This window comes from Macaca nemestrina, chromosome 20, assembly GCF_043159975.1.
Source record: "Macaca nemestrina isolate mMacNem1 chromosome 20, mMacNem.hap1, whole genome shotgun sequence".
NCBI classification, from domain to species: domain Eukaryota; kingdom Metazoa; phylum Chordata; class Mammalia; order Primates; family Cercopithecidae; genus Macaca; species Macaca nemestrina.
Window position 1 is genome coordinate 45,558,121 of NC_092144.1, and position 18,280 is coordinate 45,576,400.

Genomic DNA, 18,280 nt, shown 5'->3' on the forward strand with positions numbered 1-18,280 from the left:
CAAAACTTCGTTCCATCCAATAAATAAATAAATAAATAAATAAATAAGAAAGAAAGTAAGGAAGCGAAATAGCAAAACACACAAAACACACAGCAAACGTGGGCCTGGCAAATAATAATGTCTTTCAACAACGAGTCCACGCTGGGCGTGGTGGCTCATACCTGTAATCCCAGCACTTTGGGAGGCTGAGGTGGGTTGATCACTTGAGGCCAGGAGTTCAAGACCAGCCTGCCAACTGGGCATGGTGGTAATTCCAGCACTTTGGGAGGCTGAGGCAGGTGAATCACCTGAGGTCAGGAGTTCAAGAACATCCTGGCCAACATGGTGAAATCCCGTCTCTACTAAAAATACAAAAAATTAGCTGGGCGTGGTGGCGGGTGCCTGTAATCCCAGCTACTTGGGGGGCTGAGGTAGGAGAATTGCTTGAACCCAGGAGGCTGACGTTGCAGTGTGCTGAGATTGCGCCACTGCACTCCAGCCTGGGCGACAGAGCAAGACCCCATCTCAAAAACAATATAAATAAATACATAAAAATGAAAGAAGGAAGAGAGAAGGAAGTTAGAAAGGAGGGCAGGCAGGCAGGCAGAAAGACACAGACTGTTATTGGCTGCATACTATTGTAGGTTATGTCTTGTAAGATACGTTGATTCCACTATTTTCGTGCACTTAGCTTAAATAAGATGTGTATGTTAAAGTGGCTTATATCTAAAAGGCAATAACAAATGCTAGTGAGGATGTGAACAGAAGGGAACCCTTGGACACTTTGTTGGGAATGTAAATTAGTGAATGTAAATCACTATGGAGAACAGTTTGGAGGTTCCTCAAAAAACTAAAAACGGAGCTACCCTGTGGTCCAGCAATACCACTGCTGGGTATATACAAGAAAGGAAATCAGTAGTCCAGGCACGGTGGCTCATGCCTGTAATCCCAGCACTTTGGGAGGCCAAGGTGGGCAGATAACCTGAGGTCAAGAGTTCCAGACCAGCCTGGCCAACGTGGTGAAACCCCATTTCTACTAAAAATACAAAAAATTAGCTAGGCATGGTGGTGGATGCCTATAATTCCAGCTACTTGGGAGGCTGAGGCAGGAGAATCGCTTGAACCCAGGAGGTGGAGGTTGCAGTGAGCCAAGATCGTGCCACTGCCGGCTTGGGCAACAAGAACGAAATTCTGTCTCAAAAAAAAAAAAAAAAAAAAGAAAAGAAAAGAAAAGAAAAGAAAATCAGTATATGGAAGAGATATCTGCACTCCATGTTTGCGGCAGCACTGTCCACAATAGTCAAGATTTGGAATCAACCCAAGTGTCTGTCAACAGATGAATGGATAAAGAAAATGTGGTACATATACACAATAGAGTACTATTCAGCCACAAAAAGAATGAGATCTGGTCATCTGCAACATGAATGGAACTGGAGGTCATTATGCTACATGAAATAAGCCAGGCACAGAGAGACAAACTGCATGTTCTCACTTATTTGTGGATCTAAAAATCAAAACAATTCAACTCATGGTCATAGAGAGTGGAAGGATGATTACTGAAGGGCACAGGGAGGCTGAGGGGGAGGTGGGGATGGTTAATGGGTACAAAAAATAGAAAGAATAAGACCTACTATTGGGTGGCACAACAGGCTGACTATAGTCAATAAGAACTTAATTGTACTTTTTTTTTTTTTTTTTTTTTGAGATGGAGTTTTGCTGTCACCCAGGCTGGAGTGCAGTCGCATGATCTTAGCTCACTGCAACCTCTGCTGTGGGGTTCAAGTCATTCTCCTGCCTCAGTCTCCAGAGTAGCTGGGATTACAGGCACCCACCACCACACCCAGCTAATTTTTGTATTTTTTAGTAGAGATGGGGTTTCCTCATGTTGGCCAGGCTGGTCTTGAACTCCTGATCTCAAATGATCTGCCTGCCTTGGCCTCCCAAAGTGCTGGGATTACAGGTATGAGCCACCGTGCCTGGCCTAATTGTATATTTTAAAACAAAGAGTGTCATTGGAATGTTTGTAACTCAAAGGATAAATGCTTGAGGGGTTGGATATCCCATTCTTCATGATATGCTTATTTCACACTGCATGCCTGTATCACAACATCTCATGTACTCCATAAATACACACACCTACTATGTACTGACAAAAATTTAAAATTAAAAAAAAAATTAGGCCGGGCGCAGTGGCTCAAGCCTGTAATCCCAGCACTTTGGGAGGCCGAGACGGGCGGATCACGAGGTCAGGAGATCGAGACCATCCTGGCTAACACGGTGAAACCCCGTCTCTACTAAAAAAAATACAAAAAAAAAACTAGCCGGGCGAGGTGGCGGGCGCCTGTAGTCCCAGCTACTCCGGAGGCTGAGGCAGGAGAATGGCGTAAACCCGGAAGGCGGAGCTTGCAGTGAGCTGAGATCCGGCCACTGCACTCCCGCCTGGGCGACAGAGCAAGACTCCGTCTCAAAAAAAAAAAAAAAAAAAATTAAAAACACAAGATGTGTAAAATCTTCAGGATTTATTATATGCTTGCTAATATTCACATTCCTTCACTGTCCACTTCTGCTTGTTCCTGAAATCAGAAAGCTGATAGAGGGTGTACCTCCATATATGTTGTAGGTTACATAAATGTGACCTACAACCAACACATATGTTCAACCTTAAAATGGACCATTTTACGGTTATTCATTTCTCATACATATCCTTGCAAGACTGAAGAGTGTTCCGTCACTAAAGTTCCCAATCACGGCCCCTTCCTAAAGGTCTCACAAAACAGATGTTACCACATACAGAGACCAAGACCAATCCCTACAACTGCTACCATGTCTACGTGGAGAGAGAAGGCTGTGGGCTTCTACTGCAAACACCCTGATGTTGGGTAAAACATAACACCCTTTTAAATGAATTTCTTTCCCTCTTTCTCTCTCTCTTTTTTTTGAGACAGTGTCTAACTCTGTTGCCCAGGCTGCAGCGCAGTGGCGTGATCTCGGCTCACTGCAACCTCTGCCTCCCAGGCTCAAGCAATTCTCCTGCCTGAGCCTCCTGAGTAGCTGGGACTACAGGTGGCACACCATTGCACGCAGCTAAATTTCGTATATATATATTTTATGCAGAGACAGGCTTTTGCCATGTTGTGCAGGCTGGTCTTGTACTCCTGAGCTCAGGTAATTCACCTGCCTTGGCCTCCCAAAGTGCTGGGATTACAGGCGTGAGCCACCATGCCTAACTTTGTGTTTTCAAATTTAAATTTAAATTTTTGTTTGTAGAGATGGGGTCTCACTACATTGCCCCAGCTGGTCTTGAACTCCTGGCCTCAAGTGATCCTCCTACCTTGGCCTCCCAAAGTGTTGGAATTACAGGGTAAGCCACTGTGCCCGGCCAGAACTTTTCTTAATGCTGGTTATATCTATCAACATTTTCCCACCTTAGAAATTAAAAGAAAGAAATTTAATTTTTTTTTTTTTTTTTTTTTTTTTTGAGACAGTCTCATTCTATCAGTCAGTCTGGAGTGCAGTGATACAATCTTGGCTCACTGCAACCTCTGCCTCCCAGGTTCAAGTGATTCTCCTGCCTCAGTCTCCTGAGCAGCTGGAATTACAGACATGTGCCACCATGGCCAGCTAATTTTTGTATTTTTAGTACAGACAGTTTCATCGTGTTTGTCAGGCTGGTCTCGAACTCCTGACCTCAGGTGATCCGTCTGCCTCAGCCTCCCAAAGTGCTGGATTACAGGTATCAGACACTGCATCCAGCTGAGAAATTTTAAAAATATTTTAACAACAAATAAACCTGTTACCTATTAATATCAATAACATATATTTTATGAAACATAACTCTATTGTCAAAATCAAAAAATTTAGTGGTATTGTTTTACATTTTTGTAAATATCTTTAATGATTGGTCAACTAAAAGAAAGTTGGAATTTTTTTTTTTTTTTTTTTTTTGAGACGGAGTCTCGCTCTGTTGCCCAGGCTGGAGTGCAGTGGTGCAATCTCAGCTCACTGCAACCTCCGCCTCACAGCTTCAAGCGATTCTCTTGCCTCAGCCTCCCGAGTAGCTGGGACTACAGATACCTGCCACTGCACCCAGCTAATTTCTGTATTTTTAGTAGAGACGGAGTTTCACCATGTTGACCAGGATGGTCTTGATCTCTTGACCTTGTGACCCACCCGCCTTGGCCTCCCAAAGTGCTGTGATTACAGGTGTGAGCAACCACACTCGGCCTATATATATATTTTGTGAGACAGAGTCTCACGGTGTCGCCCAAGCTGGAGTGCAGTGGCATGATCTCTGCTTATGACAACCTTGGCCTCCTGGGTTCAAGTGATTCTCCTACTTCAGCCTCTCAAGTAGCTGGGGTTATAGGCATCCACCACCACTGTGCCCAGCTATATATATATATATATATATTTTTTTTTTTGACAGTATTAAATGTCTTGTGATTTTTTCAAGAGGGGGTAACATTTAAAAATAGAATAAAGAATCCAGGTGCCATGGCTCATGCCTGTAATCCCAGTACTAGGAGGCTGAGGTGGAAGGATTGCGTGAGCCCCAGAGTTTGAGACCAGTCTGGGCAACACAGTGAGACCTGGTCTCTACAAAAACTTAAAAAGTTAGCTGGGAGTGGTGGCATGTGGCTGTGGTCCTAGCTACTTGGGAGGCTGAGGTGGGAGGATGGCTTGAGCCCAGGAGGCTGAGGCTGCAGTGAGCCTTGATTGCACCACTGTGCTCCAGTCTGGGTGACAGAGTGAGACCCTGTCTCAAAAAATGAAACAAAGCAAAAACACAGAAGAAAGAAACCACCCAAGACAATGGAAAAGATGAAACTATTTTATTTCATCTTTGGCCCCCTTCAACCACAGTTATGATAAGGGAGACGCTCATATTTCTCTCAAGAGAAGGTATTTCTACCGTACTGGTGCTCTGCTAAGAGCATGTATTTATTTATTTATTATTTATTTCTTTATTTAGACAGAGTCTCGTTCTGTCTCCCAGGGTGGAGTGCAGTGGGGCAATCTTGGCTCCCTACAACCTCCATCTCCCAGGTTCAAATGATTCTCCTGCCTCAGCCTCCTGAGTAGCTGGGACTACAGGTATGCAGTACCACGCCTGGCTAATTTTTATATTTTTAGTAGAGATGGGGTTTCACCATGTTGTCCAGGCTGGGCTCGAACTCCTGGCCTCAAGCGATCCGCCCGCCTCAGCCTCCCAAAGTGCTGAGATTACAGGCATGTGCCACCACGCCCAGCCTATGCTCTGCTAAGAGGACTACAGACACGTGGACAATGCTGGAGAGGAGAGGGCCACCGAGGGACTTGGGCACCATCACTCATCTCCCGGAATGGATGAACTGTGAAAAGGATACAGGGAAGCTCCAGGATAAAAAACACAGTGTCCATATAATCTGGGGTGAAGACAGATTATTCTAAGGATAGAAGGAATTTCAACATACCTGGGCCATGGCTTTTAGAACTATTTGACCTGCTCTGATTTCTCTGGATTCTTCTCTTGGACAAGTGCAGAGTCCTGAAAAAGCAAAATGGGGGGAGATGGGATAACCTCTGATAAACCGAGCTTGCCTCAGCACTCCCAAATAGATGAGCTTAAAAGAACTGTACTTCCAATGTCTCGGATCTGCTTCTCCCACCTCTCCATGTCCTACCACACAAGAACTAACATTAAGAACTACGGAGTTGGCCAGGCGCGGTGGCTCAAGCCTGTAATCCCAGCACTTTAGGAGGCCGAGGCGGGTGGATCACGAGGTCAGGAGATCGAGACCATCCTGGCTAACATGGTGAAACCCCGTCTCTACTAAAAATACAAAAAACTAGCCGGGCGTGGTGGCGGGCGCCTGTAGTCCCAGCTACTCGGAGGCTGAGGCGGGAGAATGGCGTGAACCCGGGAGGTAGAGCTTGCAGTGAGCCGAGATCGCGCCACTGCACTCCAGCCTGGGCGACAGAGCGAGACTCCGTCTCAAAAAAAAAAAAAAAAGAGCCGGGCGCGGTGGCTCAAACCTGTAATCCCAGCACTTTGGGAGGCCGAGACGGGTGGATCACGAGGTCAGGAGATCGAGACCATCCTGGCTAACATGGTGAAACCCCGTCTCTACTAAAAAAAATACAAAAAACTAGCCAGGCGAGGTGGCGGGCGCCTGTAGTCCCAGCTACTAGGGAGGCTGAGGCAGGAGAATGGCGTAAACCCGGGAGGCGGAGCTTGCAGTGAGCTGAGATGGGGCCACTGCACTCCAGCCTGGGCGACAGAGCGACACTCCGTCTCAAAAAAAAAAAAAAGAAAAAAAAAAAGAACTACGGAGTTGGCCAGGCGTGGTGGCTCACGCCTGTAATCCTAGCACCTTGGGAAGCTGAGGCACGAGAATTGCTCAAACCTGAAAGGTGGAGGTTGCAGTGAGCGGAGACTGTGCCACTGCACTCCAGCCTGGGCGACAGAGCGAGACTTGGTCTCAAAACAAACAAACAAAATACAAAACAAAACAAAACTGCAGAGTTAACAAAACCCAGTCTCTTCCTAAACAGTAAGGAACCTAAAAGCAGAAAGATGGTTTCAAAGTAGATGTACTGCAGCACTGACACAGAACCCAGGCACTACCAAGGGAGGGATTACGGCAGACACAGTTCTCCATCTTGTTGATGCTAAACTTGGCCCTAGATGGGGCCTAGAAGGCTCCCACCTGCTCCAAATTACAGCAAGGATATTACAACTCACACTCACTTGATGCATAAGGATGAGGACAGTACCATCAGGCTAGGAACACAGACCATCTATGCAGGCCAAATCTTGAGTAAAAGACATCCCTAAACAGTCTTCTAGCTTCTCCAGGCTCAACAGGCAAAACCTCCTGGGCATCTCACTGGCTCCACTTCCTCCTTCCAAGTCCAAAATGGGACTACACCATGCATACTATAGGCTTTGTCAATGCCTCCAGCCCCAGTTCGACTGACCAGACAGAAGCAAGAAAGCCCCAGTAATACAGGCCTCTTGTTTGCATATCCACACATCCAGAGTACTGCCCTCCATGGGAACTCAATTTCTAGAAGCCTCTTGGCCCAGCACTCTTTATTTCTCATCTGAGCCCTCCCTACTGCATTCTTTTTTTTTTTTTTAAGACTAGACAGCCGGGCGCAGTGGCTCACACCTGTAATTCCAGCACTTTGGGAGGCCAAGGTGGGTGGATCACCCGAGGTCGGGAGTTCGAGACTTGCCTAACCAACATGGAGAAACCCCATCTCAACTAAAAGTACAAAAAATTGGCAGGGCGTGGTGGTGCATGCCTGTAATCTCAGCTACTCAGGAGGCTGAGGCAGGAGTATTGCTTGAACCCGAGAGGCACAGGTTGTGGTGAGCTGAGATCGCACCATTACAGTCCAGTCTGGGCTACAAAAGTAAAACTCTGTCTCACAAAAAACAAAATAAAACAAAACAAAAGACAAGCAGAGTAGTGAGAAGAGGGGGAAGAGAACAAGGAGTTCAATTCATAACTGACTGTGAACAATCAATGGAGATAACTCACTACCTTCCGACCATCTACTGCTTTTCTGCAGAACATCACGTCCCCATTGACTGTGAGGCTGGCAGTTGCTGAGTCTGAAGTCCTGTGAATGGTCTACGTCTCAAAGGAATGAGAAGTCAGAGTTTTAAGGAGGGTTTTTTTTTTTCCCTTTTGAGACAGGGTCTCACTCTGTTGCCCAGGCTGGAGTGCAGAGGTGCGATCTCAGCTCACTGCAACCTCTGCCTCCCAGGTTCAAGCGATTCTCCTGCCTCAACCTCCTGAGTAGCTGGGAGTGCAGGTACACGCCACCATGCCCAGCTGAATTTTTGTATTTTTAGTAGAGACACGGTTTCACCATGTTGGCCAGGCTGGTCTTGAACTCCTTGCCTCAAGAGATCCACCCACCCTGGCCTCCCAAAGTGTTGGGATTAGCGGGGTATGAGCCACTGTGCCTGGCCTAACAAGGGTATTAAATCTGATCTAATTAGAGGTGCAAGAAGCTTCCCATAGGGGGTGGGTCAAAAGAAATACTTTTTTTTTTTTTTTTTGAAATGGGGTTTCACTCTGTCACCCAGGCTGGAGTGCAGCGGCACGATCTCGGATCACTGCAAGCTCTGCCTCCCAGACTCAAGTGATCCTTCCACCTCAGCCTCCCAACTAGCTAGGATCACAGGCATGCACCACCACACCTGGCTAATTTTTGCATTTTTGGTACAGATATGGTTTTGCCATGTTGGCCAGGCTGGTCTTGAACTCCTGAGCTCAAGTGATCTGCCTACCTCGGCCTCCAAAAGTGCTGGGATTACAGATGTGAGCTACCGAGCCCAGCTAAGGAAGACTAACTTAATCGATGGGGATGGTGTCAAGAAAACTTTTCCGTAAAATGTAGAATAGGAATTGGGTTCTGAAATCTCAGGGAGGTTTAATAGGCAGAAAAGGGACAGAGAATATTGTGAGCACAGTGAAATGCAATGGCAAAAACACTGGACTGAAAGCGAATGGTGTGTTTGGGAGACTGAGAATGATTTGGAATGAGTTGTGTAGTTTGCGGAAATGTCTAGATAAGTGCTGTCCAACAGGATGTTCTGTGAGGATGGAAATCTTCAAATCCGCGCTGTAAATATTGTAGTCATAGGTGGCTACTGAGCATATGAAATGTGGCTAGTATGGCTGAGAAACTAAAGTTTTTATTTGATTTTAATTAATCTAAATTTAAATTTAATTAGCTCTAGAATCTAGAGGCAGATAATGCTGGAGATAACATCAGGGGTTAGAAAATGAAGGTGTACGGGCTGGGCGCAGTCGCTCACGCCTGTCATCCCAGCACTCTGGGAGGCCGAGGTGGGCCAATCACCTGAGATCAGGAGTTCGAGACCAGGTTGGCCAACATGGTGAAACCCCCTCTCTACTAAAAATATAAAAATTAGCCAGGCATGGTGGTGCATGCCTGTATCCAGCTACTTGGGAGGCTGAGGCAGGAGAATTGCTTGAACGAACCTGGGAGGCAGAGGTTGTAGTGAGCCAAGATCACGCCACTCCACTCCAGCCTGGGCCACAGAGCGAGATTCTGTTTCAAAAAAAAAAAAAAAGAGCCGGGCGCGGTGGCTCAAACCTGTAATCCCAGCACTTTGGGAGGCCGAGACGGGTGGATCACGAGGTCAGGAGATCGAGACCATCCTGGCTAACATGGTGAAACCCCGTCTCTACTAAAAAAAATACAAAAAACTAGCCGGGCGAGGTGGCGGGCGCCTGTAGTCCCAGCTACTAGGGAGGCTGAGGCAGGAGGATGGCGTAAACCCGGGAGGCGGAGCTTGCAGTGAGCTGAGATCGCACTCCAGCCTGGGCGACAGAGCGACACTCCGTCTCAAAAAAAAAAAAAAAAAAAAAAAAAGAAAGAAAAGAAAATGGCCGGGCGCGGTGGCTCATGCCTGTAATCCCAGCACTTTGGGAGGCCGAGGCAGGCGAATCACAAGGTCAGGAGATCGAGACCACGGTGAAACCCTGTCTCTACTAAAAATACAAAAAATGAGCCGGGCGAGGTGGCGGGCGCCTGTAGTCCCAGCTACTCGGGAGGCTGAGGCAGGAGAATGGCGTGAACCCGGGAGGCGGAGCTTGCAGTGAGCCAGGATCGCGCCACTGCACTCCAGCTTGGGCGACAGAGCAAGACTCCGTCTCAAAAAAAAAAAAAAAAAAAGAAAAGAAAATGAAGGTGTATGAATGAAAAAACTGTGAGGGCAAGGACCAGTGGGTCTCATCATCACTCTAACCAGTACTTGCCACAGTGTCTTGAGAACACAGGTGACCAATAAATATAGGCTGAATACATAAAAGTTAGGTTCTTTGGGAAGCTGAGGTGTGTGGATCGCTTAAAAGCCCAGGAATCTGAAACCACCCTGGGTAACATAGTGAGCCCTCATCTCTATCTTTCAAAAAAGGTAGGTTTTGGCTGGGCGCGGTGGCTCAAGCCTGTAATCCCAGCACTTTGGGAGGCCGAGACGGGCGGATCACGAGGTCAGGAGATCGAGACCATCCTGGCTAACACGGTGAAACCCCGTCTCTATTAAAAAATACAAAAAACTAGCCGGGCGAGGTGGCGGGCGCCTGTAGTCCCAGCTACTCGGGAGGCTGAGGCAGGAGAATGGCGTGAACCCGGGAGGCGGAGCTTGCAGTGAGCCAGGATCGCGCCACTGCACTCCAGCTTGGGCGACAGAGCAAGACTCCGTCTCAAAAAAAAAAAAAAAAAAAAAAAAAGAAAAGAAAATGAAGGTGTATGAATGAAAAAACTGTGAGGGCAAGGACCAGTGGGTCTCATCATCACTCTAACCAGTACTTGCCACAGTGTCTTGAGAACACAGGTGACCAATAAATATAGGCTGAATACATAAAAGTTAGGTTCTTTGGGAAGCTGAGGTGTGTGGATTGCTTAAAAGCCCAGGAATCTGAAACCACCCTGGGTAACATAGTGAGCCCTCATCTCTATCTTTCAAAAAAGGTAGGTTTTGGCTGGGCGCGGTGGCTCAAGCCTGTAATCCCAGCACTTTGGGAGGCCGAGACGGGCGGATCACGAGGTCAGGAGATCGAGACCATCCTGGCTAACACAGTGAAACCCCGTCTCTACTAAAAAAAAAAAAAAAAACTAGCCGGGTGTGGTGGCGGGCGCCGGTAGTCCCAGCTACTTGGGAGGCTGAGGCAGGAGAATGGCGTAAACCCGGGAGGCGGAGCTTGCAGTGAGCTGAGATCCAGCCACTGCACTCCAACCTGGGCAACAGAGCAAGACTCCGTCTCAAAAAAAAAAAAGAATTTAAAGATGGACATGACAGGACCAATATGGCCAGGTTATTTTGGAGAGGTGTAACCTTGGAGTCAGAAAGATTGAGAGGTGCTTGTACTTTTTCAGGCAAACAAAGAGGGCCTGATCCAGGACACTGACAGTAGAAAGGAGGAGGGAGATAAATCCAAAATGTAGATTAGATGAAATCAACAGTTTCTGGCATCTGATAGATATGGAGGCAGAGAAAAGGAAGTCAGAATTCTTTCATATTTACTGGGCTCCTATCTCAACTGGCACTGTTCTAGGCACGAGGAAAGAAAGTAATTCAAGTCCCAGTTGATCTCATATTCTGTTTTTTTTTTTTGTTTTTTTTTTTGAGACAGAATCTCGCTCTGTCACCCAGGCTGCAGTGCAGTGATGAGCTCTCGGCTCACTGCAACCCCCACCTCCCAGGTTCAAGCAATTCTTTTGCCTCAGCCTCCCAAGTAGCTGGAATTACAAGCGTGCACCATCATGCTCTGCTAATTTTTATAACTTTTGTAGAGACGGGGTCTTGCCTTGTTGGCCAGGCTGGTCTTCAACTCCTGACCTCAAGTGATCTGCCCACTTCAGCCTCCCAAAGTGCTGGGATTACAGGTGCGAGCCACTGTGTTTGGCTGGATCTTACATCCTATGGGAAGAGACAACCAACAAACACTGATATACGGAGATAGATGGGACTGAGGGCTGGGCACAGTAGCTCACTCCTGTGATCTCAGCACTTTGAGGGGCCAAGGCAGGAGGATAACTTGAGGCCAGGAGCTCAAGATCAGCCTGGGCAGCAAAGTGAGGCCCCCCATCTCCACAAAAAATTTGAAGGAAAAAAAAAGAAAGAAAAAAGATGAGATGTGAGTGTTCGGGGTGGTATGGCATAGACATGATATTGACATTCCTGTTTATACATCAGGCGGGGCTGGGCACAGTGGCTCATGCCTGTAATCCCGGCACTTTGGGAGGGCGAGGCACACGGATCACTTGAGGTCAGAAGTTCTAGGCCAGCCTGGCCAACGTGGTGAAATCTCATCTCTACTAAAAATACAAAAAATTAGCTGGGTGTGGTGGCGCACGCCTGTAATCCCAGCTACTCGGGAGGCTGAGGTGAGAGAATCACTTGAACCCAGAAGGAAGAGGTTGTAGTGAGCTGATATTGTGCCACTGCACTCCAACCTGGGCAACAGAGTGAGACTGTCACAAACAACAACAACAACAACAACAAATGTCTATATATATATTATATATCAGGTGGTAAATGTCCTACAGATAAAAACAAAGAAGATTAAGGGGAGAGGGAGTTTTGGAGGAAGAGAGGGTGGTCTGAGAAGGTGACTGGTAAGCACAGCCTGAATGGATGAGTGAGCAATGCAGGTATCTGGGGAAGTGCATTCCTCGCACCAGGAGCAGCAATTGCAAGGGTCTGAAGACAGAAGCAGGCTTTCCTTGATCAACAAGACGAAGGAGACAAGGGCAGCTGGGATGGAATGTGTGAGAGGAAGAGGGTCAGAGAGAAAGCTAGAAGTCAGATCACACGGAGCTTGGAAGCCACTGTAAGAACTTTGGATTTTATTCTTGAGGAAAACAGGAAGGTACTAAACTTTTAAAGCCAAGGAATGGCATAATCTGGTTTATATTTAAAAGGGGCAGGGCACAGTGGCTCATGCCTGTAATCCTGGCACTTTGGAAGGTCAAAGCAGGGAGATCACTTGAGGCCAGGAGTTCGAGACCAGCCTGGCCAACAGAAGCCCTGTTTCTACTAAAAATACAAAAGTTAGCTGGGTATGGTGGTAAGCACCTGTAATCCTAGTTACTTGGGAGGCTGAGGCATGAGCATTGTTTGAAGCCAGGAGGCAGAGGTTGCAGTGAGCCAAGATCGCGCCACTGATGCCAGCCTGGGCGAAAGAGCAAGACTCCGTCTCAAAAAAAAAAAAAAAAAGTAAATAAATAAAATAAGATAAATTTTCAGAAAAATAGCAATAATTTTTGATAAATGTACAAAGGGTATATACATGGGAAATTCACTAAATAATAAAGTGACCCACCAACCTACCAAACATTCTTAAACCTTCTTAGTAATGAAGGGAATGAATGTTAAAAGCAATAAGGAAATACTATTTTATAGTTATCAATTTGGCAAAGATTTAAAATATGGATGATATTCCACACTAGTATGATGTGAGGAAATGGACACAGGCGGTAAGCTATTGCTGGTGTCAACTTCCAACAAGGCAACGTTAGTAGAAATTAAACCACACATGCCCTTGATCAAGCAATTCCAAGTCTGAAATCCTATCCTAAATATTAACATGTGTGTGGAGTATATGATGGAGACACAGTTGGCAATGAAACAGTGAATTTAAAGAAAACTTCAATATCTAGGAAAGAAGATTAAATAAATAAGTAAACTATAGTGTATCTATATAGTGGAAACACTGTCACCATAAACAAAATGATACATATCTTTATTTGTTGATGTAATGATGTAAAATAAATAACATTAGGTGAAAAATGTAGGTTATAAAACAGCAAGTGTAGTGTAATCCTATTCTTAAAGGAAAAATATACATATGTACGCATGTATAGCTTGTGTATATGTAGCATAGAACACAGACTAAAAGGATTTTCAATTAAATTTTAAATTTGTCTCTAGGTTATATAGTAAATGGGGGATCTTTGTTTTTTCCTGTATTTTCAAGCTTTTCCCTAAAGGGCATGCGTGCACATGTGTGTGCGTGTGTGTGTGTGTTTGAGACCAGGTCTCACTTTGGTGGAGTGCAGAGGCATGATCTCAGTTCACTGCAACCTCTACCTTCCAGGTTCAAGCAATTCTCCTGCCTCAGTCTCCGAAGTAGCTGGGATTACAGGTGTGCACCACCACACCTGACTAATTTTTGTAGTTTTAGTGGAGATGGGTTTTCACCATGTTGGCCAGGTTGGTCTCGAACTCCTAGACTCAAGTGATCCACCCGCCTCTGCCTCCCAAAGTGTTAGGATTACAAGTGTGAGCCACTGTACCTGGCAAGCATATATTCTATAATGATAAGTAATACAATTAATCCTCAACAGGGGGGTGGGTTATAAAAGGAGCTATGAATGGAGTGATTCATGAGTGGCAGTGAGGTACCTTTGGGAACCTGCATACTGAAGGGGAGCTTGATTTTCTCCGTGCTAAAGCTTTTGAGGGGCGTGTCCTGGCTCACGCAGAGGAGGTGACCTTTCATCTGAAAGGCTTCCAGCTTCCTCATTCCCCTCGCTCACTTGTGCACAGGCTCCTTGTCAACCCTCTCTCCACAGTCTAGGGACGTCCTCCTTGCTCCAAAAAGAAATCACATCTAATTTACAGAAGCAACTTCCTACGTATAGAAAAAGAAATGGGTTGGCTGGGCGCAGTGGCTCATGCCTGTAATCCCAGCACTATAGGAGGCCTAAGTGGGCGGATCACGAGGTCAAGAAATCGAGACCATCCTGGCCAACATGGTGAAACCCGGTTTCTACTAAAAATAGAAAAATTAGCCACGTGCAGTGGTGCATGCCTGTAGTCCCAGCCACCCGGGAGGCTGAGGCAGGAGAATCACTTGAACCCAGGAGGCGGGGGTTGCAGTGAGCCGAGATCATGGTACTATACTTCAGCCAGGCACAAGACTCTGTCTCAAAAAAACAAAACAAAACAAATGACAACAACAACAAACAAACAAAGAAACAAAAAAAAAAAAAAAAGAAATGGGTCTTAGCCAGTGTGGTAGGCATTACTAATGTTTCACCATTATCCAGTTTTGGGCACATAGAAAATGACATTTTCCAGCCCCTTGCACTTAGGTAGGGCCATGCACTGCTTTAGCCAGTTAAATCTCAGCTGAGGTGATGACTGTCACTTCAGTTGAAGGCACCGGAAAGAATTGCAAAAACTCTGCAATTCTGCACAGTTTTTCTCTTCGTGCATGTGGTGATCATCTGTGTTTCAGATGATGCGGCCAAGGGTGGCGGACTTTCTTTGGTGTGGAACCCTGTCTCTGCTGATCCTCACTGGACATGCACATGAGCAGAAATAAAATGTTATTCTGTAAGCCACTGAGATTCATGGGTTGTTTGCCACCACAGCATAACTTAGCCTGTCCTAACCAGTACACAAATTAGGCTATACTTTGACTAGATAAAAATTCAGACTCAGACGCTTGGTCAATATGAGAAAGAGCAATTTTTAAAAAGAGGAAGCTTCAGAAATAACAGCAGAGCTGTCCAATTCCAGCTCCATATGTCTCAAAGGGATTTTTCACAAACCCACAGTGTGAAACAAAATGTGAATTGTGAGTTACAGGACAATTTTTTTTTTTTTTGCGGGGGGACAGGATCTCACTCTCACCCAGGCTGAAGGGCAGTGGCACAATCACAGCTTCAGCCTCCTGGGCTAAGGTGATTCTCCTGCTTCAGCCTCCCAAATAGCTGAGATCACAGGCACGCCACTACACCTGGCTAATTTTTAAATATTTTGTAAAGACAGGATCTCAATATGTTGCCTAGTCTGGTCTTGAACTCCTGGCCTTAAGTGATCCTCCCACCTCAGCCTCCTAAAGTGCTGGGATTGCAGGTGTAAGTCCCTGTGCCCAGCCTACAAGTTGATTCTGACCCAGCAAAACCATGCTGTTTTAGAGCTCCAACATCAAAACTTTGTACAAATCCTTCTGGAAAGTTGAGCCATCTCTACACCAGCTAGTAAAATTTGAAGCTGTATGCCTAAATGTTCCCTTTCTCTGCAATTCACAGACATTCTTTAGGGCCCAGGATCCCACATCACAAGGGCCTGGGCTGGGGGGCTGGGAGAAGTTGGCCAAGTTATGGGAGCTAGACAGGTACAGGAATCTCCATCTTAACCTTAGTAATCTCTTCCTGAAAAAGCAACCACTCTGAGTAAAAACTCGAACCAAAAGCCTTTTCCCCAGTGTTTTTATTTTTATTTTTTTGAGATAGGGTCTCATTCTGTCACTCAGGCTGGAGTGCAGTGGCATGATCACAGCTCATTGCAACCTTGACCTCCCAGACTCAAGAGATCCTCCTACCTCAGCCTTCCAAATAGCTGGGACTACAGGTGTGCATCACCACGTCTGGCTAGTTTTTAATTTTTTGTTGAGATGAGGTTTCATCATGTTGCCCAGGCTGGCCTCAAACTCCTGGGCTCAAACAATTCTCCCACCTCGACCTCTCATAGTGCCAAGATTACAGGAGTGAGCCACTGCACCCTAAAATGGTAAATTCTTTCCTACGTTTATTTAACCATAAAACCAAAAAAGTAACAATATTGGTTACTGAAATAGGTAAGTGGGAACTGGGCAGAAAGAATGGGGGCTGGGTACAGTGGCTCATGCCTATAATCCCAGCACTTTGGGAGGCCGAGGCAGGCGGCAAGGGGGTGAAACCCCATTTCCACAAAAACACAAAAATTAGCCGGGCATGATGGTGGATGCCTGTAATCCCAGGTACTCGGGAGGCTGAGGTGGGAAAATTGCTTGAACCCGAGAGGTGGAGGTTGCTGTGAGCCGAGATTGGGCCATTGCACTCCAGCCTGGGTGACAGAGCAGGACTCTGTCTCAAAAAAAAAAAAAAAAAAAAAAGCAAAAACCAAAAAACAAACAAACAAACAAAAAACAATGGGCAATGGCATGGGAGAGAAGAAATAATGGAGGAGTGACTCAGTAAATCCTTTTGTCTGATTCTGACTTTTAGAACAATGTGATTGTTTCACATACTCTGAAAAATCATTTAACTCAACCAGGATGTGTGGGGAACCCAAAATAAAATACAAACAGTAACACATGAACAATCTATATTACACACAAATATTATGAATACAAAGGGTTTAGGGAAGAAAGTAGTTTCAGAAAACTGTATTTTCACTATATACTGTAAGACTAAAGACAAAAAGAACTGCATGGTATGTGGAGGTCAGCAATTCTTAAATTACTTTTTATACGGGACTGAGCAAATAAATAAAACATATTACAGTTCATGTGAGCCACAATTTTCAAGGTCGAAGAAAGGAGTTACAAAAAGGAAAATGGAGGCAAGACATGATGGTTCACATCTATAATCCCAGAACTTTGGGATGCCGAGGAAGGAGCATCACTTGAGGTCAGGAGCTCGAGACCAGCCTGGGCAAATAGTGGGACCCTTGTCTCCACAAAAAAATTTAAAATTATATTTTAAAAAAAGGAAATGGGGGCCGGGTGTGGTGGCTCATGCCTGTAATTACAGCACTTTGGGAGGTAGAGGCGGGAGGATCACCTGAGGTCAGGAGTTTGAGACCAGCCTGACCACCATGGCAAAAACCCGTCTCTACTACAAGTACAAAAAAACATTAGCTGAGTGTGGTGGTGGGCACCTGTAATCCCAGCCACTCAGGAGGCTGAGGCAGGAGAATTGCTTGAACCCGGGAGGTGGAGGTTGAAGTGAGCCGAGATGGCGCCATTGCACTCCAGCCTGGGCAACAAGAGTAAAACTCTGTCTCAAAAAAAAAAAAAAAAAGGAAATGGAGAGAAGTCGAGAATGAACCCTGTAGTGTTGCACTGAAATTGAAGATACTATATGAACTCATGAATTATTTCTATATACATACATATAAACATATTTCATAGCTGAGAGGACCTGGAAGCAATGAAATCTCAGAAGCAACAAGATATCTAACCTTGGTTTCAAAAAATCTTTTTTTTTTTTTTTTTTTTTGAGACAGGGTCTTGTTTCATCACCCAGGCTGGAATGCAGTGGTATAATCTTGGCTTGCTGCAACCTCTGCCTCCCCGGCTCAACCAATCCTCCTGCCTCAACCTCCTGAGTAGCTGGGACTACAGGTACTTGCCAACACACCTGGCTAAAAAAAATCATTTTCTAATAAAAGGAACCAATAGTCCCTGGGAAATTTGTAGATTCCAGGACTGGGGCAGGGAAAGTACCATATCAATGTGGAACACCTTGCAGTGCCAGAAAATAAATAATAAAAATAATAAATAAAGAGGCCACATTGAAAGGACACAGGAATCAATTAGAAGGGGCTCCCAGTGGCCAAATGTGTGATAATTTCAGCGAAAAAATGATAGCAATGAATATATAACCTATAGAATAAAAAATTATAACCTACAGAAGAAATTCCAGTCTATACTTACAGAAATAATTTAGTAAATAAATAAATGGGAAAGAAGAAAAATATCTTTCTAACAGTAAGATTCTAATGAATAAGGCCGGGTAATGTGGCTCACGCCTGTAATACCAGCATTTTGGGAGGCCAAGGTGGGCAGATCACCTGAGATCAGGAGTTCAGGACCAGCCTGTCCAACACAGTGAAAATCCATCTCTACTAAAAATACAATTATTAGCCGGGCATGGTGGCGCATGCCTGTAATCCCAGCTACTTGGGAGGCTGACGCAGGAGAATCGCTTGAACCCAGGAGGCAGAGGCTGCAGTGAGCCTAGATTGTGCCACTGCATTCCCGGGCTGGGCAAC

The 18,280-nt window shown here is 45.6% G+C and overlaps 1 protein-coding gene across 5 annotated transcripts in view; it reads right to left on the reverse strand.

Annotated features, from left to right (window-relative positions):
* LOC105495473 (zinc finger protein 565) overlaps positions 1 to 18,280 on the reverse strand; it is a 42,178-nt gene that overhangs the window by 20,659 nt on the left and 3,239 nt on the right. For 2 of the 5 annotated variants that reach the window (XM_011765083.2, XM_011765082.2), the window contains exon 2: positions 5,433 to 5,506. The exons of 2 other annotated variants lie outside the window; for them this stretch is intronic. In XM_011765083.2, the coding sequence (XP_011763385.2) occupies positions 5,433 to 5,441 (9 nt within the window). In that variant the 5' untranslated portion in view covers positions 5,442 to 5,506. Of the gene's footprint in view, positions 1 to 5,432; positions 5,507 to 6,709; positions 7,739 to 18,280 lie in introns of those variants that run through there. One more of the 5 variants, XM_071086456.1, reaches the window with a different exon arrangement.